General features: G+C 45.3%; 1 protein-coding gene across 3 annotated transcripts; it reads left to right on the top strand.

Annotated features, from left to right (window-relative positions):
- Positions 1-1,677: 1,677 nt before the first annotated feature.
- C8A (complement C8 alpha chain) lies at positions 1,678-20,972 on the top strand. Of its 3 annotated transcripts, none has more exons than XM_075424411.1 (11): positions 1,678-1,928; positions 4,024-4,120; positions 4,994-5,209; positions 6,379-6,523; positions 8,128-8,258; positions 9,757-9,957; positions 11,282-11,522; positions 15,297-15,425; positions 16,118-16,275; positions 18,457-18,679; positions 20,662-20,972. In XM_075424411.1, exons 1-11 carry the CDS (start codon positions 1,810-1,812, stop codon positions 20,811-20,813), a joined length of 1,812 nt encoding a protein of 603 aa, XP_075280526.1. In that variant the 5' UTR covers positions 1,678-1,809; the 3' UTR covers positions 20,814-20,972. The 3 variants fall into 3 exon arrangements, with proteins under 3 accessions (XP_075280526.1, XP_075280528.1, XP_075280527.1); XM_075424412.1 differs by having other exon boundaries at positions 1,679-1,928; positions 5,065-5,209; positions 8,069-8,258; XM_075424413.1 differs by lacking the exon at positions 4,994-5,209.
- The last annotated feature ends 1,029 nt before the right edge of the window (positions 20,973-22,001 follow it).

Below are 22,001 nucleotides of genomic sequence, written 5' to 3'. Positions count from 1 at the left end.
CGGCAGACAGTCAGGGAGGCTCCCACCATGGGGACAGTGGGGTCCATCCCCACCAGACCTTCATAAGCATTGCTAAAACCTTTTCAGGTCATCCTGTCTTAACAGCAACATGCAGAGAGGCTGTAATGTCTAATAGGGAGGTAACGATGGGGATCGCCTTAGGCCAGTTTCAATCCCCCTGCTTTTCTCCCAGGCAAAAGCAATTTTGGTTTAATAGTATATAAAAAAAAAAAATTAAAGCCCTTATCTGAGTTTTCTTGCATAGGCGAAGAAAGGAGAAGGTCTTTCTGAACTCATCTGAAGTGCATTAGTAGGTAAGGGATGACATTAACGTACTCTCGAAGGTCACAAAAAGGCAGTTTTCCTTTCGTTCGCTACAGCGTTTACCCATGTGCTACATTTCTTCACGTTCAGCAAAGACAAGCCACAGGGTCATTCTGAACTTTAATTACTTTAAAATAACATAGTAAGAGGTCCTTTTATTTTGATAATTTACAATACCAGCTATTGAAATGATCTTTGCAATTAATTTGGGAAATACAGAAAGTGACACTTCTATCCCAGTCTTTTGTGGACAGAGGACAATCCACTGCCTGCTTAATAGCTGTAATAGGCCAAGACCAGATTTTCCTACAATAATTACACTTTCTCTTGTACTTATGGAGGTTCAAGCTTCCAGCTGTCTGCTGGGAAAATGTCATTTATGTGTTAAGCATCTCAGCCCACTTACGCAGAAATGAAGAGATACAGACCCTTGTATGAACAGAGAAGTCTTCATAGATCTCTTACTCTTTTTTAACGAAGATCTAATGAAGTTATAGATCCCTTGTGCGTTTTTGTGCCTGCCCAGGAGCACTCAGGGGCATTTTGCAGGCTATAGGCAAGCTCAAGGAAACAGGTAAGGGGCAACTTGGGCTGCAGCATGACCAAGCGTCTTTCCAATGGCCATTTTTCCTTTCTTCCAACACGTGAGAACTAAATATTGTTATCCTGTGACTATTATCTTAATCATAAATAACCCACGGTGTTCATGCTTTGGATGGTTTGCTTTCTTACACTTGTGCATATCCTTTATTTCCGTGTTAAGATCCCAACCAGCTAAAAGCATTAGAGCCACTGCTGACTGATGGGTTCACACAGCTTGTGGGATAGGACACAATTTCAGATTCAGGGGGTAGTTTTCTCACCCCAAATCACTTCAGAAAACAAAGATTTGGATTGTAGTGATTGTGTAGGGCCATCCTAAAGCCAGGTGATAACTCACATCAGCTTTGGCAATGGGACAGTGTCTTGCGGGGACGGCAATGGGAAGGAGCTGAATTAGCAGGTCCTTGACGTATCTGGAAGGTACGTGTTCCTTGTAACACAATTTTATAATAATCTTCAATTTGCTGTACTGGGAAGCTTTTCCCTGGTCAGCAACCAGATGCACCAAAATTACAGTTAAGTAAGTCACTGTGGGAAATAAAATGAGTTTCCTCCTCCTTCAAATTAAAAGGAGGGTTCAGCGTGGACAAGAAACGCGCTGCTGCAATAGGACTTGATTGACTTTAATGTGGGAACAGTTGCACAGTTTAATATATTCCCTTGCCAGAAAACTGGGAATTTGTTTCCAAAAGGCCAAAGGCCTCTGGGGGTGTGTCCTGATCCTTTGTGATTTGATCTGTGCCGTCGTCAATGATTTACCGCATCGTTTTGGAGTCCGGTGGGTTCTGTGCTGCTTCTACCAGTGCTTGGCCCACGGCGTCCTGAAGCCTAAAGCTTTGCTTTGCAGCTACCCTATAACAAACACTTACATATGGAAAAGCAATGCGGTGGAGCCTGTGCCCGCTTTCTCCTCTGATTCTCTCTGTATGCTGGCTGGCTTTAACGGCACGTCAGGCCACGGCTACAGCACGCAGGGAGCTGGAGGCATTGCCTTCCCAGAGGTAAGTCTGTCCCCCCAACAACTTTACATATAGAAATTACGGGCAGGTTGGTCGCCCATCAATTTTGTCCTGACTTGAGGCATGTGCACACTGTGTTCTCTGTAAACAGCTACCAGAAAAAAAAATATTGGCAGTTGTCCAAAGCCCAGGCTAGGCATCGTAATTCCTTCTTATAGGAACTGTTTGCACAATGGTTTTTCTTTTACAGATGACTGTTAAGCCTTCTTAAACTTCTTTACAAAAATCACCATACTGGTTTTGGACACTTGGAATGAATTTTCTATACAGAATTATTCACAAGTGAATATTTTTCATATTCTTTTCCATTATTATTATTCTGCATTTGACAATGTGAAGTTAGGAAGTGCATGCTTATAACCCAATTTTCAATCCAAGTCAGATCCTCATACTTCTATTTTTTCCCCTGAACAATATTATTAACACTATACAAGTGTCATTTAGGCTTTGAAGGAATGGAATAAACAAGTTTTCTAAAGCTATAGTGTCATAAGAGGAAAATGGTTGCATTTTTTTTCTACAGCTATTAATTTCAGGCTTGTTCTAAAGGCAAATATGATTTAGAAGGATCAAAAAAAGGTATCAGTGATAATTGGAACGTGGAGACAAGGAGAAGGCGGAAAGAAAAAAAAATGCAGTAGTGATACACTTAATTATGAAGGCTTATTCCGATAATCCCTTTTGAAAATGAACAAAGACGAGATTTTTGATGTTTGATGAACTTATCAAACAAGGCAGAATAATGAAGAGGTAAATGTAAAATCCAATCGAAGGTGAGCCAATTAAGTACTTTGTGAAGTGCTGAAGGATACAGCCCACAAATCCTCCTGTCAGAGCGAAAAGGCATCAATACATGCGTGTCCCCCAGCCCCGTGTCTGTCTGCAGGCTCCTGTTGTTTTCCTGGAGACATGGTGGCTTTTTATCTCACGCACTGATCTGCATCCACGAGCTCCTTTGCTGAGCCGTTGCGGCTTTCATTTGGTAGTCTCTCTTCTACAGCCTCTGATGAATCCCCAGTGTGCTCCGTACCTCTGCTAATTATCAATATTTCTCTTTGGACTGCAGTCTCGGAAGTAAAACAGACTGCTCATTAGTTAATCACCAAAATAATAATGATATTTTGGCTCAGAATAGCCCCTCAAAATGCTTCGAAGGCTGTGGCAAACACAGAGTTGTACAGATATGCCACAGATTGCTCCTCAAGACAAAGAAATACATTATATAAATAAATATTGTAGGAGTAGGGACAGAAATAGCGATCATAATGACTGGGCTGGGAGGCAAGAGAAGTATTTTCTTGCTGTTGTGTAATGATATTCACTGTCTGTGCAGAGAGTCCGATCCAAGGGCCATTGCAATACAGTACCCTTGCTATTTTCTGCTTTTATACTCTTCCTCTCGTGTTTTCGTTCTTCCCGGAATTTATGCATTTCCTCTTAGAAATAGTCAACCAACAAAATCCCACAGTCAACACGGCTTTGTACCTTGCCTTCTCAGCGCTGATGGTACAGCCATTCCCACCACTCCACAAAGGCCATGGGACTCAGACAGACCCTAATTTCGTGCTTGTCTGGAAAAATACTGACCATGAGTTCACCATGGTGTAAAAAAAGAGAAACCAATAGACTTCAGAACAGGTCCAAGGTGATAAACATCACTATTCCTGGAGTTTGTGATGTGCTTCTGAGAAGAAAGCCAGAAAAGAAGCCTTTTCTTATAATCTCTCTTCTCGACATTCCTTCTGTTTACTCAGTGCGTTTGGTCTTACATATATGATCTACAAATATTTTATTACAATCTATCTATTGGAAAGGGCTAGGATCTCCTGGGAGAGCAAGAACCCCAAGACAAAATCCTCAGGTCCTGCACCTGCTGCCCCTGACCAGTTCTGATGGTGAACACTTGGACGGGGCATCTCAGATGGTAGCACCCATCCCTGCTAAGGGATGCTTCCCATTTCCTACAAAATAGGTTCCTGCTGGAAAAACACACACACAGATTTCTCCCTGCTAGCCTCCAGCCCTCCTTAAAACACAGCTTCAAAGACCTTAGACCGCTATCTCTTCCCCTCCTTAGAAGAAGCAGCAGAGATGTTAATTCTCCAGCTCCCATCGACTGTCAGCTGAGCCAGTGGTCAGGATGGACTGATTGCTTTCCTTGCCAAGAGAAAAAAGTAAGACTCCACCGTAATGTATTCATTTATCTTCAGATGTGTCTGTGATGAGGATGTACACACATTAATTATATATATTATACATATTCATCATTCTGAAGCATCCAGTAAACTCATCCAAGTATGATGGAGATGCTCTTCTACTAGAGAGGCTCTTACCCTGGTGTAAACTGGGGAATAAATTCGTTTAAGGCAGCAGAACAGCAAAATGCAAAATCAAGGCAAATAGTGGAAGAATCAGGCCAGAATATTTGCCCAAGACTTTCTTCCTTTTCTGTCTCAGATTTAATTAAGTATCCCCTGATTCTTCATGCAAATATTCCAGGGAAAAGAAATTAAAAGCAGCCTTCATTCATCAGCTCCTGTTCTCAATTTTTTATATCATTTCACATATGTCTTCATAATTCAAGAATTTATTTTCAAAAACCTGACATAATTTTGCTTTCTACTCAGTTTATATCCCTGCATTTTTTGTTCCTATGCTTATAGTCAGCAAATGATTTGGCTCTTCTCTCTTTCCTTTTATTTTTCCTAGTTTAAAGAGCAGCAATTCTTATTAATAATCCGTCAGAAATGTTGCAGGATCAGTGTTGTAATTAGTGTCTGTGTCCATCTGAGCCTGTTATATTCCAGGACAAAGCGTGTGTAACTGGAAAAATTCCGTATTATTTCCAAGGTATAAAATAGGGAAGAGATTTTTAAAAACAGTCATCCCAGCCCCCTCCCCCAATTCACTTGTATGAACTTCAGGCAAATCTTGTGAGCTCCCACCTCTCTGCTGGCTCTCCTTTTCCATTTATCACATGCAAAGTCTTTGGGCCACACAAAAAAATAACAATATAGATAAAAGCGACAGTTTTAATTGCTTTACAGCCTGTGGAGGTGATAGCTCTGGAGGATACAAGTTGGGTGTTGGCGGTGTTTTTCTCTCTTGCGCGGTTCAGCACCGGTACCGGAGGCTGGTGCAGCCGGCGGGGTTCGCGGGGCAGCGATGCACGGGGCACCTCTGGGGCGAGCAAGCTTGCCGTGCTGAGACGACCTGCACGGGACCCCCGGGCTGTGGGCAGGACTTTCGGTGCGAGGAAACGGGTGAGTGAACTGGGCATGAACTCCTGCCAAAGAGGTTTCAGTCCTGGCTGGACAGACCTGGGATGGTTTCAGTCCCCTGCCACGGGCAGAGCTTTGCCAAAATGTGTTCGGCCCAGCCAGCAGCACGGTCAACCAGTGCAAAGCAAAGCAGGAGATTTCCCCATCTTTGTTTTTACCTCCCACTTTTACAGAAATCCATACATGTTACGCTTAGATTTGGGTAGAAAAGAAGGCTGTGTGACATGGAAAAGGTTAATTTTTCAGTGGAACAAAGAGAATAGAAATACTCTATTCCAACTGCTGTACTACATGCTCATGCTCCCCTCCCTGGGCACCACCGCTCCCACGATGCCCCACTTTCTCCCCCTGCAGAAGACATACTTCTATCATGAATCCAACTAGCAATCTGTTGGGGTCATTTGTTTATTTTTAGCTATGCCTAGCTCTGAGGATTGGGATATAATACGGCTGTTCTCTGAAAGTTTGACTAGCCTTGACAGATTTTAGGTTTGACACAAATGGCTCAAACTCCCATCTTGAGCATTTAATGAAAACCCTGTTGAAACTTAGAAATACACACCAGGTCTGTGACCAGCTCCTCAGCTGGAGCAGGTCATCGTCACTCCATTGAGGCAAGTGCAGCAGTACCAGTTCCCTCCTGCCATGAATGTCATGTCAAGGCTTTCTCCTTACTCCCAGAAGCAAAAGCTGCCCTTCCTGCCAACATCCATTCCTGAGCTATAATTATTGCAATAAACTCCCCAAATACCTCCTGCAATGGGAAGAGGCAAAAACACGCTTTAACCAGGCAGAGTTGACTTCGCTAAGCCAAGTGGAGAATCTATTGCTTCCCATAGCTCCCTTCCCAAAGTGTGATCGTAGATGATGAAATCAGTCCAGTGAGGTTACCTCTACTTGATTCCCATCTCATGGGAGCCCAAGTGAGCAGCAGGCTTGGACTCCAAGCTGTGCTTGCTCCAGGTGGGAAAGGAAAACCTCCCCCAAGGAGCTGGGAAAAGCAAGCTCGCAACGGAAGAGCACTGCGTTTAACACCCAGCCTGATTTCTTGTGGCCCTGAGACAGGGGTGGAAACCAGCACAATCAGTGCAAGCTGCCAAAAAGGTTTTCTGAAAGGCAGATAAGCGATCACCTGTACCTGTGCACTTCAGGTCGTTGTATTAAACGGCATCTTGTGTGCAACGGAGAGCGAGACTGCAGAGATGGGTCTGATGAGGAAAACTGTGAGGACGAAGATATTGAAAGCCCTTGTGAACATCTGTTCCCAATCCCAGGGTCTGAAAAAGCAGCCCAAGGGTAAGTGATTTCTCAAAAGCTGCTACTGTCACAATCAAAACTGGCTTCAGGTTTTGGTTTTCATGTTGCTCCTCCCTACTAACAGCAGTGCTCCATGAATTGGTAGTGTGCTGCACAAAGCCCAAAGGAGAGCTACTGTCCCACCCAACCGTGGGTAGCACGGAGGGAGGCAGGAGGGTCCATCCCAGCTTCTACTTCAAATTCTGTCTCTAACTTACTATCTGACCTTGGCCTCTCCCAGCCACTCTGTACTTGTGATGTCCCCTTTATACTTATGTAAAAATATATCCCAGTTATCTTACAGCTTTCTGCAGCTGATAAAAGCAATATATTAAAGCAAACAGTAGACTCTGGAGATGCAGCATCCTGGTGGCATTCACCCTTCAGGTAAACATTGAACTCCAGGATTTAGGACTTCAGAGCACAGATGCAAGGCAGAGGGCCTGAGCTCCACACGAATCTATGCAGGGTAAACACTCCTATCCATGAAAAACTGTTACCCTGTTCAGTTTCAAAGTTTGGTTCGGCAGCACACGCAAAAGAGGAATCCAGAGCAACTCGAAAGGCAAATTGTCTGTTGTGACATTCTTGTTTTAAATCTTGTGTTTTAAGCAAAATACTGCTTCGTTTCACTTGGAGAACATGGGCTACAGTAGGAGACTGTAGTCAGCCATTAGATAACTTTTCCATCAGCTGGATCCAGCTCTCTTTGGAGTCCATGAGACAAATGTCTCTCTGGCCCAAGGGCCTGAGAGAGCCCATCAAAAGTTTTTCAAGACCTACAATAATTTTCACCAAACACCCCATTTAATGCTGTTTTCTGATATGTTTCTCCCGCAAAACACACAAAAGCAATAGCATTCACTATCTTAGTCTTAAAGACGATTCCCCATAGTGAGGAGCAATGCTGCTGTCTAGTTTGAATAATGCTTTCATTTTGGGCCATGGAATTACAGGGAATATTAAATAACAGGCGGGATTTCAGAGGGCAGCAGCTGTGATGGCTGGAGAGCAGGAAGAAAGAGGCGTAAGGAAATAATAAGCGAGAGACTTGGCAAAGCACAAGCAGACTGCAAGTCTAGGGAGGGTGCGAACTCCTCTGAGAAATGGGACCATTATTAAAAGGAAGAAGATGCAATTAAGATAGAAAACAATTACAGGGAATGCCAGGAAATGCTTTGTGACAGTGAGATGCATTAGGCTGCGAGAGACTCATGGGGGACCTGGAGGAATTCCAGGACATTGGGACTTTCATAACTGTACTCTCCAGCGTGGACTGGAGAATTTAACTGATTTCTCCCATCTCTAGCATATGAGTCCGAACCAATGTCTTGGATATAAAGTGGCTGTTTGTCTCCAGTTAGCTTTGGGGATGAGAGAGCAAGGAGAACAGACTCAAACCTTACACTTTAGGTGCTATCTCAGTTCAGAGTCATAGACAGAGAGATAACATATAGTGTCAGGAGAATAGACACAGTGACAGAGACTGTTGGGGAAATAAAATGGGAGCTATGGATAACTTTCTGAATGCTATTTCTTTCCAAGATACAATATTCTAACACAAGAAGAGAGCCAGTACATATATGATCCTTATTTTTTTGGAGGCCACTGTGAGTATGTCTACAACGGTGAGTGGCGGGAGCTGAAGTACGACGCTGCATGTGAACATCTGTACTATGGAGACGACGAGAAGTATTTCCGCAAACCTTACAACTTTCACATATACCAATTCCTAGTAAGTACTTTGGGTGGTCAAATTCAGCAATGTTTTCCCAGCTAAAAGCCAAACTTCCTATAAGTACATTATGTACATTTTATCATTCACTACAGGTTGTCTTTCAAGGTACATTTCTCCAGCTGTCCCCAAGATAACAAGCAATCAATAATATAAATGCTGTTTTACGGCATGTCAAGGAACTAACGTGCTTTATCACCCAGGCATCCCCACTGCTCACTCTGGCCTAGTCAGAGCCAAGAGAAATGGGTTTTCTCTAAATTCTGCTATTAATGAGCTGCAGAGCTTGCGCAAGCCACTTGCCCCCCATAGGGATGAAGCTGGCTATGTGTAAAACGGGAACAATGCTACTGGTTCAATCTTTGAAAGCATTTTAAGTATATGGAATGGCTACAAGGGACATAAATCCAAATTCTGAGTGAGGCAAAGATCCTGAAAGCCATAACCATGTATCACAACACGTATGGGGGAGGGGGAGGCACATCTGATGTTGGAGATTGAACTAAGTAGAGCAGGAATTCAACCTGGGTCTCCCATGTCGTAAGTGGGTGCCTTGGCCACGTTGTTAAACATTTACCAGGCTTTTTGCAATGAATGAATGAAACACACGTTATTCCAGGGGAATATTACAGCCACCAGCTAAATGCAAGTGGCTTTCATGTCCTCCCAGCAAGCAAGACTCTCCTGTGCTGCCTAGGCCCCAGTCTGAACCCAGAGAGACCCATCACATGGACTACATTTTCTTGTCCCCTTTATCTGCTGCTAGCAGTGGAAGGACATCTGCACCACGGTCAGGCACGGAGGGATGCTTGAGCATGCCCCATAGGCATCTTGACTCAGGAGCTTCTACCCACCAGGGTCCAGGAAGACACTGATGATGATGTGAGATTTTTTTTTCAGTGTTGGTAATTTAGCCAGCTTTGTATAGAGATGGCAAATGGCACAGACCAGATTCAGCAAGGCTGCTCAATTCCACAGGCCGGCAAAGCAGAGCTGTCAAGGAAAAGGTCACTGCTCTAAAACCCAGGCAAAATGATGTTTGTTTTCTAGTGTTGCCATTGCCAGTGGCTGCATCACCGCTGCTGAATTTTTTCCTAAATAAATTCATCCAGAAGCAGGCTTGAGAGAAAAAACTCACTCCAAATCGTTAGGATTTGGCAGAGCTGTAAGGAACTGGAAGGAGGGTTTTATAATGGGAAGTGTCAAGCTAGCTTAATAAGCACCATTACCAGGCCTGCCTGTAATGGTGCTGCTTTGAGTGGCTAAACACAAACCTTTGCCCTGCCTGAAGAAGCAAAATGCATGGCTTTATCCACATTTCTCACATATTTCCAGATGAAATGGCATGGGACTAAATTCTTTATTCCATATTGACTGAAGTCAGTGATGGTGCTGTCAGGAGCATCACAGGCTTCAACAGAGGCACCATCAGCTCCTTATAGAGATTAAAAAGGAAAGAAAGTACCTGAAAAATTACTGTCTGCTCCTTTCACTTTAGGCTTATGCTGATTCTGGATTCACTTTTGAGTTTTATGATGATTCAAAGGATCTGCTTGATGCCCTTAAAAGTGATAAATTCAAAACAAAAGGCTTTACCATTGGAATTGGGCCTGGAGAATCAGCTTTCCAGTTAGACTTGGGCTTCACTTTATCGGGTGGCAAAGGATCCCTGAAGAATTTCACACAATACACTGCAAAGGTAAAAAAAAAATAGAAATCAATGATGCATATGCTTCAGTCGTGTCATCTGTGCATCGCATGGTCTGGCTGTAACTTATGTCAGTTTATTCTCTCAAATGCCTTTTTTAACACATAGTAATTGTACCTTAATTTGTTCATGTAATTGCAAATGTATGATCATTAGTAATCCTCTTTGTTGTTCTTATTACGTTTTAGCAAACAGGGAGTGGGAATAAAATTGAATTACGAAGTACCACAACACATGTCATCTCACCCCATCGTGTTTCATGGCTACATTAAGCACATAAATAAAAAAATGCTTAAAATGATGATGAGGGAGGAGGAAATATCAAGATGTTGATCAAAACAGTTGTCCTCAGGGAATGATCTCCGGCAGCAGATATATCTTGTTCAAATTAATACAAGCTGTCTTATGATGGGCCAATATGCTACTTTTTATGAGAGGTTAAAACACCGGGCTGAGTAGAAGAGTACCCAATAATAGAGTGCATTTCTCACAGTGAGTTTGCATCATGGACTAGCTGTGACGACCTCTTTCCAGTCTAATAACACGAGTGCTGCTATTTCCCACATTTACCGTGCCCCGTCTCCACTTCTCTCGTGGCTGCTGACAGAAAACAATAAAGAAGAATTACTTTGATGGTGTTCTGAGTTGAAATGCCCTTAAAAGCTGTTTGAAATGGGCACCATTATAGTATTTACTGTGCCCTTGTCTAGACTCACATGATGTTTGCAGCTAAACGATGATCAATTATTGAAGGAATCCTTTAAAGGGCTGTTCTGGTTGTGTTGGAGCCTTGTCTGGGACAGTGGCTGATCCAGAAGAGGATTCGTGGATCTGGTGGAATATCCAGGTATATCCAGGAGATCCTCCCCCCGTCAGCACCTTCCTGGCCAGGGTGTCCCCCCAGTGCCGGGCTGGGCTGGGCTTGCCACGACCCCTTGTCCTGCATCACTGGTTGAGGCTGTGAAAAAAGCAAAAGGGAATAAACAGCAAAGAAAAGAAGGCAGAAAAAAGAAAGAGAAATGGAGGGGAATCATGCGGAGCCCGATTCTGATCATATTCTAACATCAATAAAAAACCTCTATAGCATCCAAACCCAGGGCTCTGCCCTCCACCTCATACAGCCACACGAGAAAGAGACACTGCCTGTAAACGCATTACCACTGATTTCATTTAAACCAGGGCTGGGTTTCACGCCTTCAGCACGCACTGACAGTCACAGATTCAGGCTTTCCTCTGCAAAACTAAGGACTAGAAATTACTTTTTTTTTTTTTTTCCTGTATGTTGAGTGGCAGCTCCTGTTTTCTTTACCTGCAGGAGGTTGGATTCATTAGAGGTACGACAAAGGTGCAGACAGCTCATTTCAAGATGAGGAGGGACAACATCGTTCTGGATGAAGACGTGCTGCTCTCCCTGTGGGAGCTTCCCGACACCTACAACTATGGCATGTACGCCAAATTCATCAACGACTACGGCACCCACTTCATGACATCTGGCACTATGGGAGGCGTCTTTGAGTACATCCTTGTCATAAATAAAGAGGAAATGAGAAGAAAAGGTTAGAAAACCACTAGAAATTCTCTGTTCACAACTTTCTGCTTTAAACGGGGTGTTTCCAACCTGGAGACCGTGGGGTGGGTCCAGTCCACCAGAATAATTCATCTGGCTCTGGCTGCTCCCCACAACCATCATCTCCCAGTGTTATTAGCTAGACTTCTCTGAACTTCTTCTATTTCTTATGGTCTTTGTTCTGGCCATTCTCATGAATGCTCAAGGACCACAAACTCATCCAGAGTAAAGAAAGATAGCCCACTCACGTTTTAGCCTCCTAATAGTGAGGGTTTCAATTTTCTGTAAATGGAAAAAACGCATTGCACTCGGCAATATCTCTGCCACTTCGCTCCAGTTAGTGTCATACCTGAAGACTAACAGACCTCTGTTAGCTCCAGTTCTCAACAAATTGGAGTGTGTGAGGCTGGAGAGCCATACCTCTAAATCTCAGTTATATAAAACATACACTGCAGATCTAGAGTGCAAGAACAGCCATTACTGGTGAGACAAAGCACAACATTTTTCCTAGCCAAAAACCTAAGGTGCAGAACAATAATATGGTACTTTAGTACACTAACTGGATTGTCAACTTTCGCAAAGGTGTCGACGATGCAATAGATCCCACTGCCCCTAAGGACCATCACTCCGCTCTGCTGAGTGTTACGCCGCCTTGGTAACTCCAGGCTGGACATTTTTGCGAAAGAAAATTGCGACCTTGTTCAATAGGTGCAAAATTCTGCAGCTAGTGCAAACTGCTGTAATTCTATTAATTCCATTTATTTCCGTGGTTCTGCCCCAGATTCTGACCCCGGTCTGAAATGGTTTGGTACCATCAGCACTAGGATAACTGTGCCAGAATGAGAGTTAACCATGCCAGTTTTTCCACAAGAAATTACCAGTTGAGAGAATTTTCATCCAGTTCCTGAACTGCTAATGTTTGGAAACATGATGCCTCTTCAAATCATTTGTTCACTTTGAAGAGTGAGTGATACTGAAGCAAGTAAGACCTTGGCAAGCAAGTCTTCAGGAAGCAGACTGCCAATTTCAGAGAAAGAATGAATCAAGAGCATGTAGAGGGAGGCTATTATTTTGCTTTCTTCTTGTGCTTAGTATGTGTATAAGGAGGAGATTTACTGCTATGAGATCCCCTATCTTAGGAAAGAAGGATGTTGAAGTTCAGCAAAAGACAAAAATGTGCCCCAGTAGAGATGTAATTTTCATTCTAACGTAGCACACTTTTGTAATTTTCATCTAATCTAGACTCTGCTAGAAAGTTCACATTTACCAAGTCAGCAGTGCTCTACGTTGCATGACAGAGACCCAGAAGGACCCACCTGCAGTGCCTGATACGCCACTGTCTAAAAGCAGTTGGAAAAAAAAACCCTAATTCTTCTAATGGTGGTCAAAGCCATGCTTGAAGGCTATGTTTGCAACAGGATTATCCGCCTTCCCTAAGGAATGGTCAGGATCAGGATATTAGCGCTCAAGTCTTCAAATGAGAGCTTCAAAAGATGAGTTTGAAGCTCTGCAGATGCCTGGAGATGTATGGCTGAGTCCACACAGGGCTGAGCAGCAAGGCAGCTGTTTTAGATCAGCAGCCTGAGAGCCCACCTAGCCCATGAGGCTACATGCTAAATGCTCTGGAAGAGAAAACACTCCTTTTTTATAGACCAGTGACTAAAGCACAAGCCCAGGGGGAAGATTCCTAGGCTGAGTCCTCCCTAAATGAGAGACAGCTTGGGTGGTCGCTGAGCATCCAGCTAGGAACAGGCATGAGATGGACTTTAAGCATCTAGGAAACCTGAATTTTGAAAATGAATTCACCTTCTGGGTTTAGATGCCCAGGAACAGACCACAGCTCAGCAGTGCAGAGCTTAGGACGGCAGTTTTGCTGCACTTCTAGCCTTCAGGCTGCAAGGGCTTGTATGGATGTGGTCATGAGTGAAATAAATACATATGTCAGAGTGAGGCCCCTTGTTGCTCTGCCATCAATATTTTTCATTACTTGTTTTTAAAATAGATTGTTATGGTTCTATTATTTAGCAGAAAACAGTACAATGTGTTCACACATTACAAGAGCATTTACGGGAGAAACATTATGCACAGAGTAAATTAGAAAGAGTCTTCATATATTCTGATTAATTCAAAATGCAGCAGTAAATCTTATCACTGGAGCACATTTAACTATCGCAAATTATATCATACAAAAAACTATCAGGGCTCCCCCCTCAAGTGCCTATATTTTCTATGGCCACCCTTTTGCCATGATAACCACTTTTCATTTATCAAGGCCCGATCTTGCTGCAACCAATAGCGAATTGTATTGACAGACCCTTGCTGAACATAATTACTCAACAGGAACCATGGCGAATCAATTAATCAGGGTGTTCCTCAAGTTTAATTTTATGGCACTCCAACACCAAGAGAAGCAATCACTCCTGCTGCTGTGGGTGAATGAACTTTACCCACTGTGTTTACCACTGTTGAACAGTTTAGCACAAGTAATTGAGTGCTAGACATTTAATCTTTCTCAAGGGCCCAGTTTTGGAATGGGATGGAATTCCCCCCTGAAGTCTTGCGTATGCATCAGCTCTCACCAGTTTGAATCCAGGACTTGTAGCCCCTCTCCCGGGATGCTGAGCATCTCTACCGGTTGGGACCCCCCCAAGCCAACGAGCAGATCCATGCCCCATGCAGCTCCAGCGAGCCTCTCCTGCAGGGTGTGCAGAAGGGAGCAAAACCAGAGCTAGGGGCATTTCACCAGTATTTTAAACACAAGCAAGACAAGACACTGCTCCCCACTGCTGGGGCGAGGCAGTTCAGCAGACAACGCTGGCTTGGGGCTCGGCTGGAGGTTCAATCTTTAGCCCATTAAGCCACGATGCACAAATCCCGCTGACCTCTGTGCCCCCCTTTCAATACCGGGGTATTGATCGCCAGGCTGCTTTGCAAAACACTTTAAGGTCCTCTGACAACAAGAGCAATATAAAAGTTACCTATTACTTGCAATACCTGTATTCATTGCAATCAATGGATTTTTTTAACTATTATAGAAGAGGGCCTTATATTTGCAGTACACCGAAGTGCGTACATAAAACCAGGCTGTATGAAATACGCGCATTGCTTACCTTGGTGAAACCACCTCGTTAGTTCACTTCTCCCCTCTGCAGTCACTTCATGGGTCTCCAGTTAGATATTTCCATGATGTATGTGGCGGTGCTGGCAGCGGCAGCCCAGCGGCAGGCAGTGAGGCTCTGGCAGCTCTCAGCACACAGACCTTTTGCGAGTTGCTACTTAAGGATGCTGCTTCAGCCGCTAACACACGGGTCAGATCCTGAGTTTAGGAAAATTAGCGAGGATCTATTGATTTCAGCCGCTGTTCCTAGCTTTACCCTAGTTATGAGTTAGCCTGTTAAAAGAAAAAAAAAGTTGTGATTTTTTTTTTTTAAATAAATAGACCAAACAAGGAAATACATGCCTGAAGCCTTGTGTTAAGATTTTTTACTTTCTTCTATTACTTTGTAAGGGAACAATTTCACAGTAAAGACATTTTCTTTTTCACCTATGATGTGATCAGCCCAATCTACCCCAATAAAATGTTGGCTTTGCCATTGCAACACTAAAGGCTGTCCTCTGCCCAGAATAGCTCTTGACTTTGAAAAGGAGGCCATGCAAATAACTGAATATTTTCTTCATTGGCAGGAAAAAAAAAGTAGGAAAATGAACATCCTTCCACTCAGAATGAGTCACCGATTTTACCAGTTTCCTTTCTGTTTTGCAGACATCAGCGCTGAAGAGATAAGTGCCTGTATTGGCTGGTCACTTGGCCTCACAGTCAGGGAGACTGAAGTGCAATTGGAAGCGTCTGTGTCATCCTCTGACTGTGCAAAGAAAGGATTCCTGAAGACGGGTATGATGGCAGGGCAGGTGCCTGTTGATGCATCTTGTATCGCTTCTTTTGGTCACTTGGGTCAGGAGATTCAAGTAGGGGCACACAAGGGTACAAAGAAGGGAGCTCTGGTGCCATCCCCAACAGTGGGTCCAAAGCGACTTTGGATCCAAGTCTCCAGGAGTACTGATTGCTCTTGAAAAAGCAGGAATTAAGGTAGCAATATCTGGATTAGAAATGCATGTAAATAGAGGCAGTGGGGTGGCTGGCAGGCTGCAGTCCCTATAGCCATGACAGACTGGGCATGGATGACAAGGGCAATGCGGCAACTGTTACAGAAGTCAAAACTGACGATAAAAACTACTCAAAAGAGGCTAGGAAGCCCCAGATTTGTAAATCACTTAACCAACTATAAACAGCATGATCTACTGCCCATCTGCTAACTAGAAACCAAGGCTGGAGGTGTGCAGGCTTTTCAGGTCTCACCAGCTTAGAGCATTTAGGGTGCTCAACCCATCACCGACCACCCTGGGATAACACGGCAGGGCTGGCCCCGCGAGCCGGGGACGCTGATCTCCCATCGATTTCAAGAAGCAGCATCACTGCTGCTCACTGATAGCCCTTTGCACGATTGATCTCACCTCCATTAAGCAGCTTCTAGTGTATGTGTGGAAACGGTAACTAAATAATATGGTTGTAATTCAACTTTTCAGATGCTGAGACCCACAGTGCTGTTGTGGAAGATATTATTCCCCGGATTAGAGGTGGAGATACCAGTTACAGCGGAGGGCTCTTAAACAGTTGGGACGGCAATATGTATCGTCACTGGGGAAGGTCATTAAAATATAATCCTGCTGTTATTGATTTTGAGGTAAGGCTTTTCTGCAGTTGAAGAAACTCTGCTGCTATAAGGAATGAAAGTGTAGTCGAGCAGATCATTTCGTATTTTTATTGTGATCCCATCACAGAACAAGATTAAATGTAATGGGCCACTGATCCGGTAACCCCTTATTCATTTCACAATGGGGAGCACATCTCCCACCGACCACATCCACAGGGAGATGGACAAGCAGCTTAATGCTGGATTAGTGCCGAGTTAAGTTACTGATGCGTCCCCAAACAGCTTTCCGATGAACGGCTCTCTGTGGTTACATTCATCCATATTATTCTCCCTAATGCTGTCCGCCCTCCTGTATAAGCAGGGGACTCGCAGGAGGCTGGGGAAGGAGATTTCCCCCCCCAAAGGCTCTGCATAGTCCCCCCCTGCTTTTCACCTGCCTCAGAGCCGCAGTGGCTATGCCGAACTTCTGCAGAGTGTGGTGGGTATAGCTGCAAGTGCTTCCAGGAGTTTTCAGAGCAGGGCTCTCTTGGCTGCTTTGTCGGGTGGGTCCTGTCTTTCTCCGTCCTCCAAAAAGGGGGTCTGTGGCCATAAAAATCAGCCAAGCTCTACGCCTACCTTTTGTTTTATTGGATGCCCCATAAAATGGAAAGATCACTGAAGCATCCCACAGGGCTTCACAGATGCGGAGGAGATGGGTGCAAGCGGAGGGGATGAAAAGCGAGAGAGAAGAGCAACCCTGCAAACAAATAATCCAGGGCCAGGGACCGCGGCGGTGTGATGAGCTGGGCACACCTCAGTCAGGGGTACTGCATCTACCCTGAGATGCTACGATCGCTGGTCTGCTCTGGGAGCACGGCGGTGGGTGTGGGGGAAGGACCTCAGACCCCGGTCATGGCAAGGACACGCCGCCACTCCCATCCCTCCCACCTTCATTTGGAAGCGCACCCGCTCCTGGCTCTGACAGAGGGTAGAAAAAGGGAGAATGGAATCAGGAATTACCTCCGTTATTGGCAGGGCAAGAGGGAATCTGCAAACCTTCCCGGGCAGCACCCCGGTGGCGGAAAGCCCTGATAAAGTAGAATCACTTTCAGATCCAGCTGAACGCATGCTGCAGGTTATTCACCTTTCTGCACAAGTTCCCATCAATTCTTGGCAAAATTTATTGCAATTTTCCAGTAAACCACGCGCTGACCTGTTTGTTGGCTGCATTTGGAGCTCAGCAGTCGCTGCGCAACCGGAGCTGTCGATAAGTGCCCCTGCCCACTTCAGCAGCTCTTATCTGCAGCTCACTCCTGTTCGTTAAACAGGCTTGTGCAAATGCAAATTTGTCTAAGAGCTCTTCCCAAAGCCTGGCTGACCCTCCCCATGAATCGCTCTCACTGCGCCTTGCTCAACGAGACGATGCCCAGCTCTTCTCTGGGACCAGCTTCCACTGAGTCCCAGCCAAGAGACGCAGCGTTCGCACAGACGCATGGATGGACAAATGCAAATATGTGTCCTCAGAGCAGCTCTGAGCTTTTAGCTTTAATATTCTGTTGAATATTAATACTCGTTCGGGCGGCTTGTAATTACAGTTGCCCAGACTGGACTATTTTTGCTGCATGGTATACAGGAACTGGATTTTGCTACCAGAAATATGATGAGCATGTTATATTCTTCAAGCTGTGGATGGCACAGTATTATTTTGCTCCATCAAAGGGCAAAAAGTCGGCTGGTAAAATTCTCCATGCTCAGCATTTACTGGATGGTTCACAATCTGGGCACCATTAGTGCTAGGCTGGCATTAGGTTTTGATGATATCCACTCTCCAGAGCTCTCACCAAAACATTTTTGGTCAAAATGGCAAAAAGCATGCAAGAACCTCTGAGATTCTGACAGCACTAAGAAATCAGTCAAAAAAATGGGCTTACTGGGGTGTTTTAATTTATCATTTGAATTCACACTGAAATTTCAAAGCATGTCCAGAAAAGCCAGTACTGCACAAACCTCTAAGATGAGGAAGGTTTTGGAACGGTGGTTTCTCACTGGCCCCATCAGTCTCGGTGACACATTTGCATGATGTACATGGAGCTGTCGAGGAAGACAAATGAGTTTTTTTCCGAGCCCCGAGTTTATCCAGCAATGTCACAGCTCTCTGACTGCAGCGTGGTAGCATCTCAGTCGAAGCCCAGCTGAAACTGTCTCCATGCTCTTCACCTCTATCCTACACAGCTGCAGCCCATCCACGAAATCCTCCGCAGAAGCAACCTCGGCAACATGGAAACCAAACGGCAAAACCTGAAACGGGCTCTGGATGATTACTTGTTGGAATTCAATGCCTGCCGCTGCGGACCGTGCCAGAACAACGGTGAGCCCATTTTGGTGGGAGACACGTGCTTTTGCCAGTGTCGACCAGGTGACGGAGGCCCTGCCTGCGAGCAGACTAGGCGCCAAGGTAAGACCCTGGCACGCATCCATGGCAGGGGACGGTGAAAGGCAGAAAAGGGACAGGATTTTCCCCTCCTCGTGGTTAACCAACAGCTCTTTGCACCCGTGCATCAATCAAGCCTTTGCTTCTGTATCGCTTTTGTTGCTACGCTATCCTAAGCAGCCCTGCAAGAGATGTAGATTAGCAGCTTAGGTGATTATTATAAATAAATTAGTGGAAATGAGGACGTGTTTAATAGCTGGAGACTTGCTGATATATTGCAAAGAGCTGAGCTGGGGTGTGGTGGCAGCACCCTGGAAAAGCCCCACTGCCCATATTGCCCACCAAGGGGTGGGCTCTGCCTGCCTGTGGTGCTCTACGTACGCAGCTCGTTACCATAAACGAGACCATCATCTGGTCCTCACTGACCGGCATGTCACATCCTCGGGATGGCGAGTCTCCGAAACACTTGCGGCATCCCACGAAGGATTCCTGCTACAAGGGCGAGAGCACAAACCCCGACAGGCAAAGAGGGAAGGAGGGGTGAAAGGGTCAGGCTAAGCAACTGGGAAGTGCTGCTCAAGCAACGGGCCACCAAAAATGCTGCTTTGGTAAAAAATAGCCACTTTGCCAGATTCTTCCCGGCTCCCATAGGGAAACATTTTAACTAGAGGGAAGTATCTGTTTTGGGGGAGAAAAAATGTGGTTTTCCAAAGTAACAGACTTTTATTTATGTTTTATTTATTACTTTATATACTATCCTAAGAAATTAAATGGGTGGCCAAAAAAGCCAACCTCAGAACATGCTCTTTTATTTCAAAAAATGTCACTGTTCTTTTTGGATATTTTTGTCCTGATTCGTGATGACAAAAAAAGAAATCCAAATCTCAGCACCTGAAGCTGGCAGAAGAATCCTTCTACAGAGCAGTTCCACCAGGCAGAGCTCCAGGCTTCAACCGTGTTCTCATAGCTAGGATCTCACCACTGGAAAAGCAAAGCTGTGAGGAGATAAGGAGTAGAAGCAGAGCTGGGTAGGTGGTTTACGAAGCTGAACTGAAAAGCATTGCTTCTACGACTCAAAAGTGGGTTTCTTTAAAAATCTCAGCTTCTTTCATTTGTCTCCATATCCAAGGAACCTGCCTTAGACGAGGAGCTTAGAAAGCTCAGGACCTGGCCCCAAAGCAGCCCACCAAACCGGCCAGCCCCTGTGCTCCCTGCTTTTAGCAATAGTGGGGTCAGACATAGTTTGAGCTCATGGACAATTTCTAGATTCAAAACTCATTTAAGACCAAACCCAGTTCTTTTAAAGCACGATGTTTCAGCAGACGGGAAACCCAGCATTTCAGACAGCACTAAGTAAGAGCAGACATATCCATTTGTCCTGTCTGGATTAATAAAGTGCCCAAGCCAGGCATGAAGGCCAGTTGAGTAAATAAAAAATGACAGTAAATGACAGCCATCAAGCATCCCCATCCTTCAGGAGCGCCACCATAATCCATAGTATCGAACGCTCCTGACAACTCAGTCTGTACTGTAATGAAAAAGCCTTGAAATGACCCATCTCCAAAGGGACAGGCAGACTTTTCAAAACACCTCCATGACACTGGGAGACTTCTGTCCCTCTGGCTTGCCTGGAGGCGAGAAATTGCAGAGAGAGCTGTCAGCTGCCCTTTGGGAATGGAAAGCCAAGCCGCAGCCTTTCAAACGAGCAGAGGAGAAAAAGAAAGAGCTACTGGTGTCTGAAAAAGGTGGTGCTGCTTCATCTCCCTGGCTTCAAAGTGCCTTGGTCTCAATGGTCATCCATGTGCTGGGCACAGCGGGGATGGACCAGGGAGTCCCGCTCACAGCAGAGGTTACAGCCAGAGCCAAAATCACAAACTGGTGGTGGCATTCAGCTCAGCCTTCCTCCCCTGCTCCCACCTGAAGTATGCTGCTGCAGTCAGGCCATATGTAGCACTTCAGACCTGAATAGCTGGGGTTTCTTCCCCCTTTTTTTAATGCATTCACAGGCGGTGAGACGGACGGGCGCTGGAACTGCTGGTCCCCATGGGGTCCCTGCCAGTCGGGCACAGCGCGGCGCAGCCGGCAGTGCAACAACCCGGCCCCGCAGCGCGGCGGGCAGCCCTGCGCGGGGAGGGACCTGCAGAGCAGAGCCTGCTGAGAACCCGCGGGACGGCGTCAGCCGAGAGCGGTGCGGAGTCTGTGCTGGGCTGCAAAGACCCCCGGCACAATCCTGCAATGGGAGAAATAATTGTCAAGTGCTGCATTTCTCTAAGTATGGAGACGGGCTGGATTCACTGAATAAACCCAGACCCATTGCTCCGGCTGACTGAACGCGTGCTTGTTACCCCCTCATCCTCACCCCACGAGATGTGGTGGGAGCCCCACCAGTTCACAGCAGCACGGCTGTGACCCGGGAGATGGTGGAGAATCCACGCGGGTGGCTTTGCTGCTGGGTGACCATGGGGCCATAACGTGTCAGGAAACAAATTTACCACAAGTGTTTACGTAAGTTAAGCTTGACTCGCAGAAATTTTTACATTTGCCTTTGGAAAACACATTAAAAGCTCACGATCCTTGCATTTTTACGCAGTTGGTATTGACATATGTAGCACGAAACTGGTACAAGTTGGCGCTGTCAGATTTTTAAGCCCAGCATATTGGCCAGGGCTGCATTTGCAGCAAAGCCATATGCTGCTCTGCATGGGAGGAGGCGTAAGCCTAAAGACGCCGAAGCGTCATTACGAAACGTGAACCCAAACTGACGAAGAATCTTAAATAAATAAATAAAGCAATAAATAGAGCGGCTCGAACACAACCGTTCGGCAGAGGATGGTCACACACAAGCGAAGGCTACTCCTCTTTAAGACCAGTGATGAACTGGCCATTAGCACACAGGCGTTTTATCTCCCAGGCACCCAGAGTTGGAGAAGATGCTAACGGGCTGCTTGATTTAAGGGGCTTTTTTGAATGTAAGACGTAAATCTCAGCACAAGAATACACACAGTATTGAACTGTGTCCAGAGACCGCGGCGAGAGCCCGCAGCTCCCTCTTCTTAATGAACTGCCGCAAAAACCTAGGGTGGAGGGAAGGCGAATGGCACTTCATTTTACTGTGCTTTTCGTTACAAGGGAAGAAGGCAAAAAAAAAAGCCCTGAGAAGGAATCGGGCATTATGAAAAGCAGCAACAGCAACAAAACCTCAAAGCACAAAGGAGCACTTCTATATACATTTGAATGGAAAGAGGGAGTAGAAAGGAATCATGGTTTAGTGAAAGGAATTGCTCAGCTATAGCTCTGATTCTTGGAAATGCTTGTTTTTCAACAGCGTGTCAGCGGTGATTTAGAG

This window comes from Opisthocomus hoazin, chromosome 6 (genome assembly GCF_030867145.1).
Source record: "Opisthocomus hoazin isolate bOpiHoa1 chromosome 6, bOpiHoa1.hap1, whole genome shotgun sequence".
Lineage (NCBI taxonomy): Eukaryota > Metazoa > Chordata > Aves > Opisthocomiformes > Opisthocomidae > Opisthocomus > Opisthocomus hoazin.
Note: the sequence above shows the minus strand (reverse complement) of the source record. Positions and strands in the feature narration are given on the sequence as shown.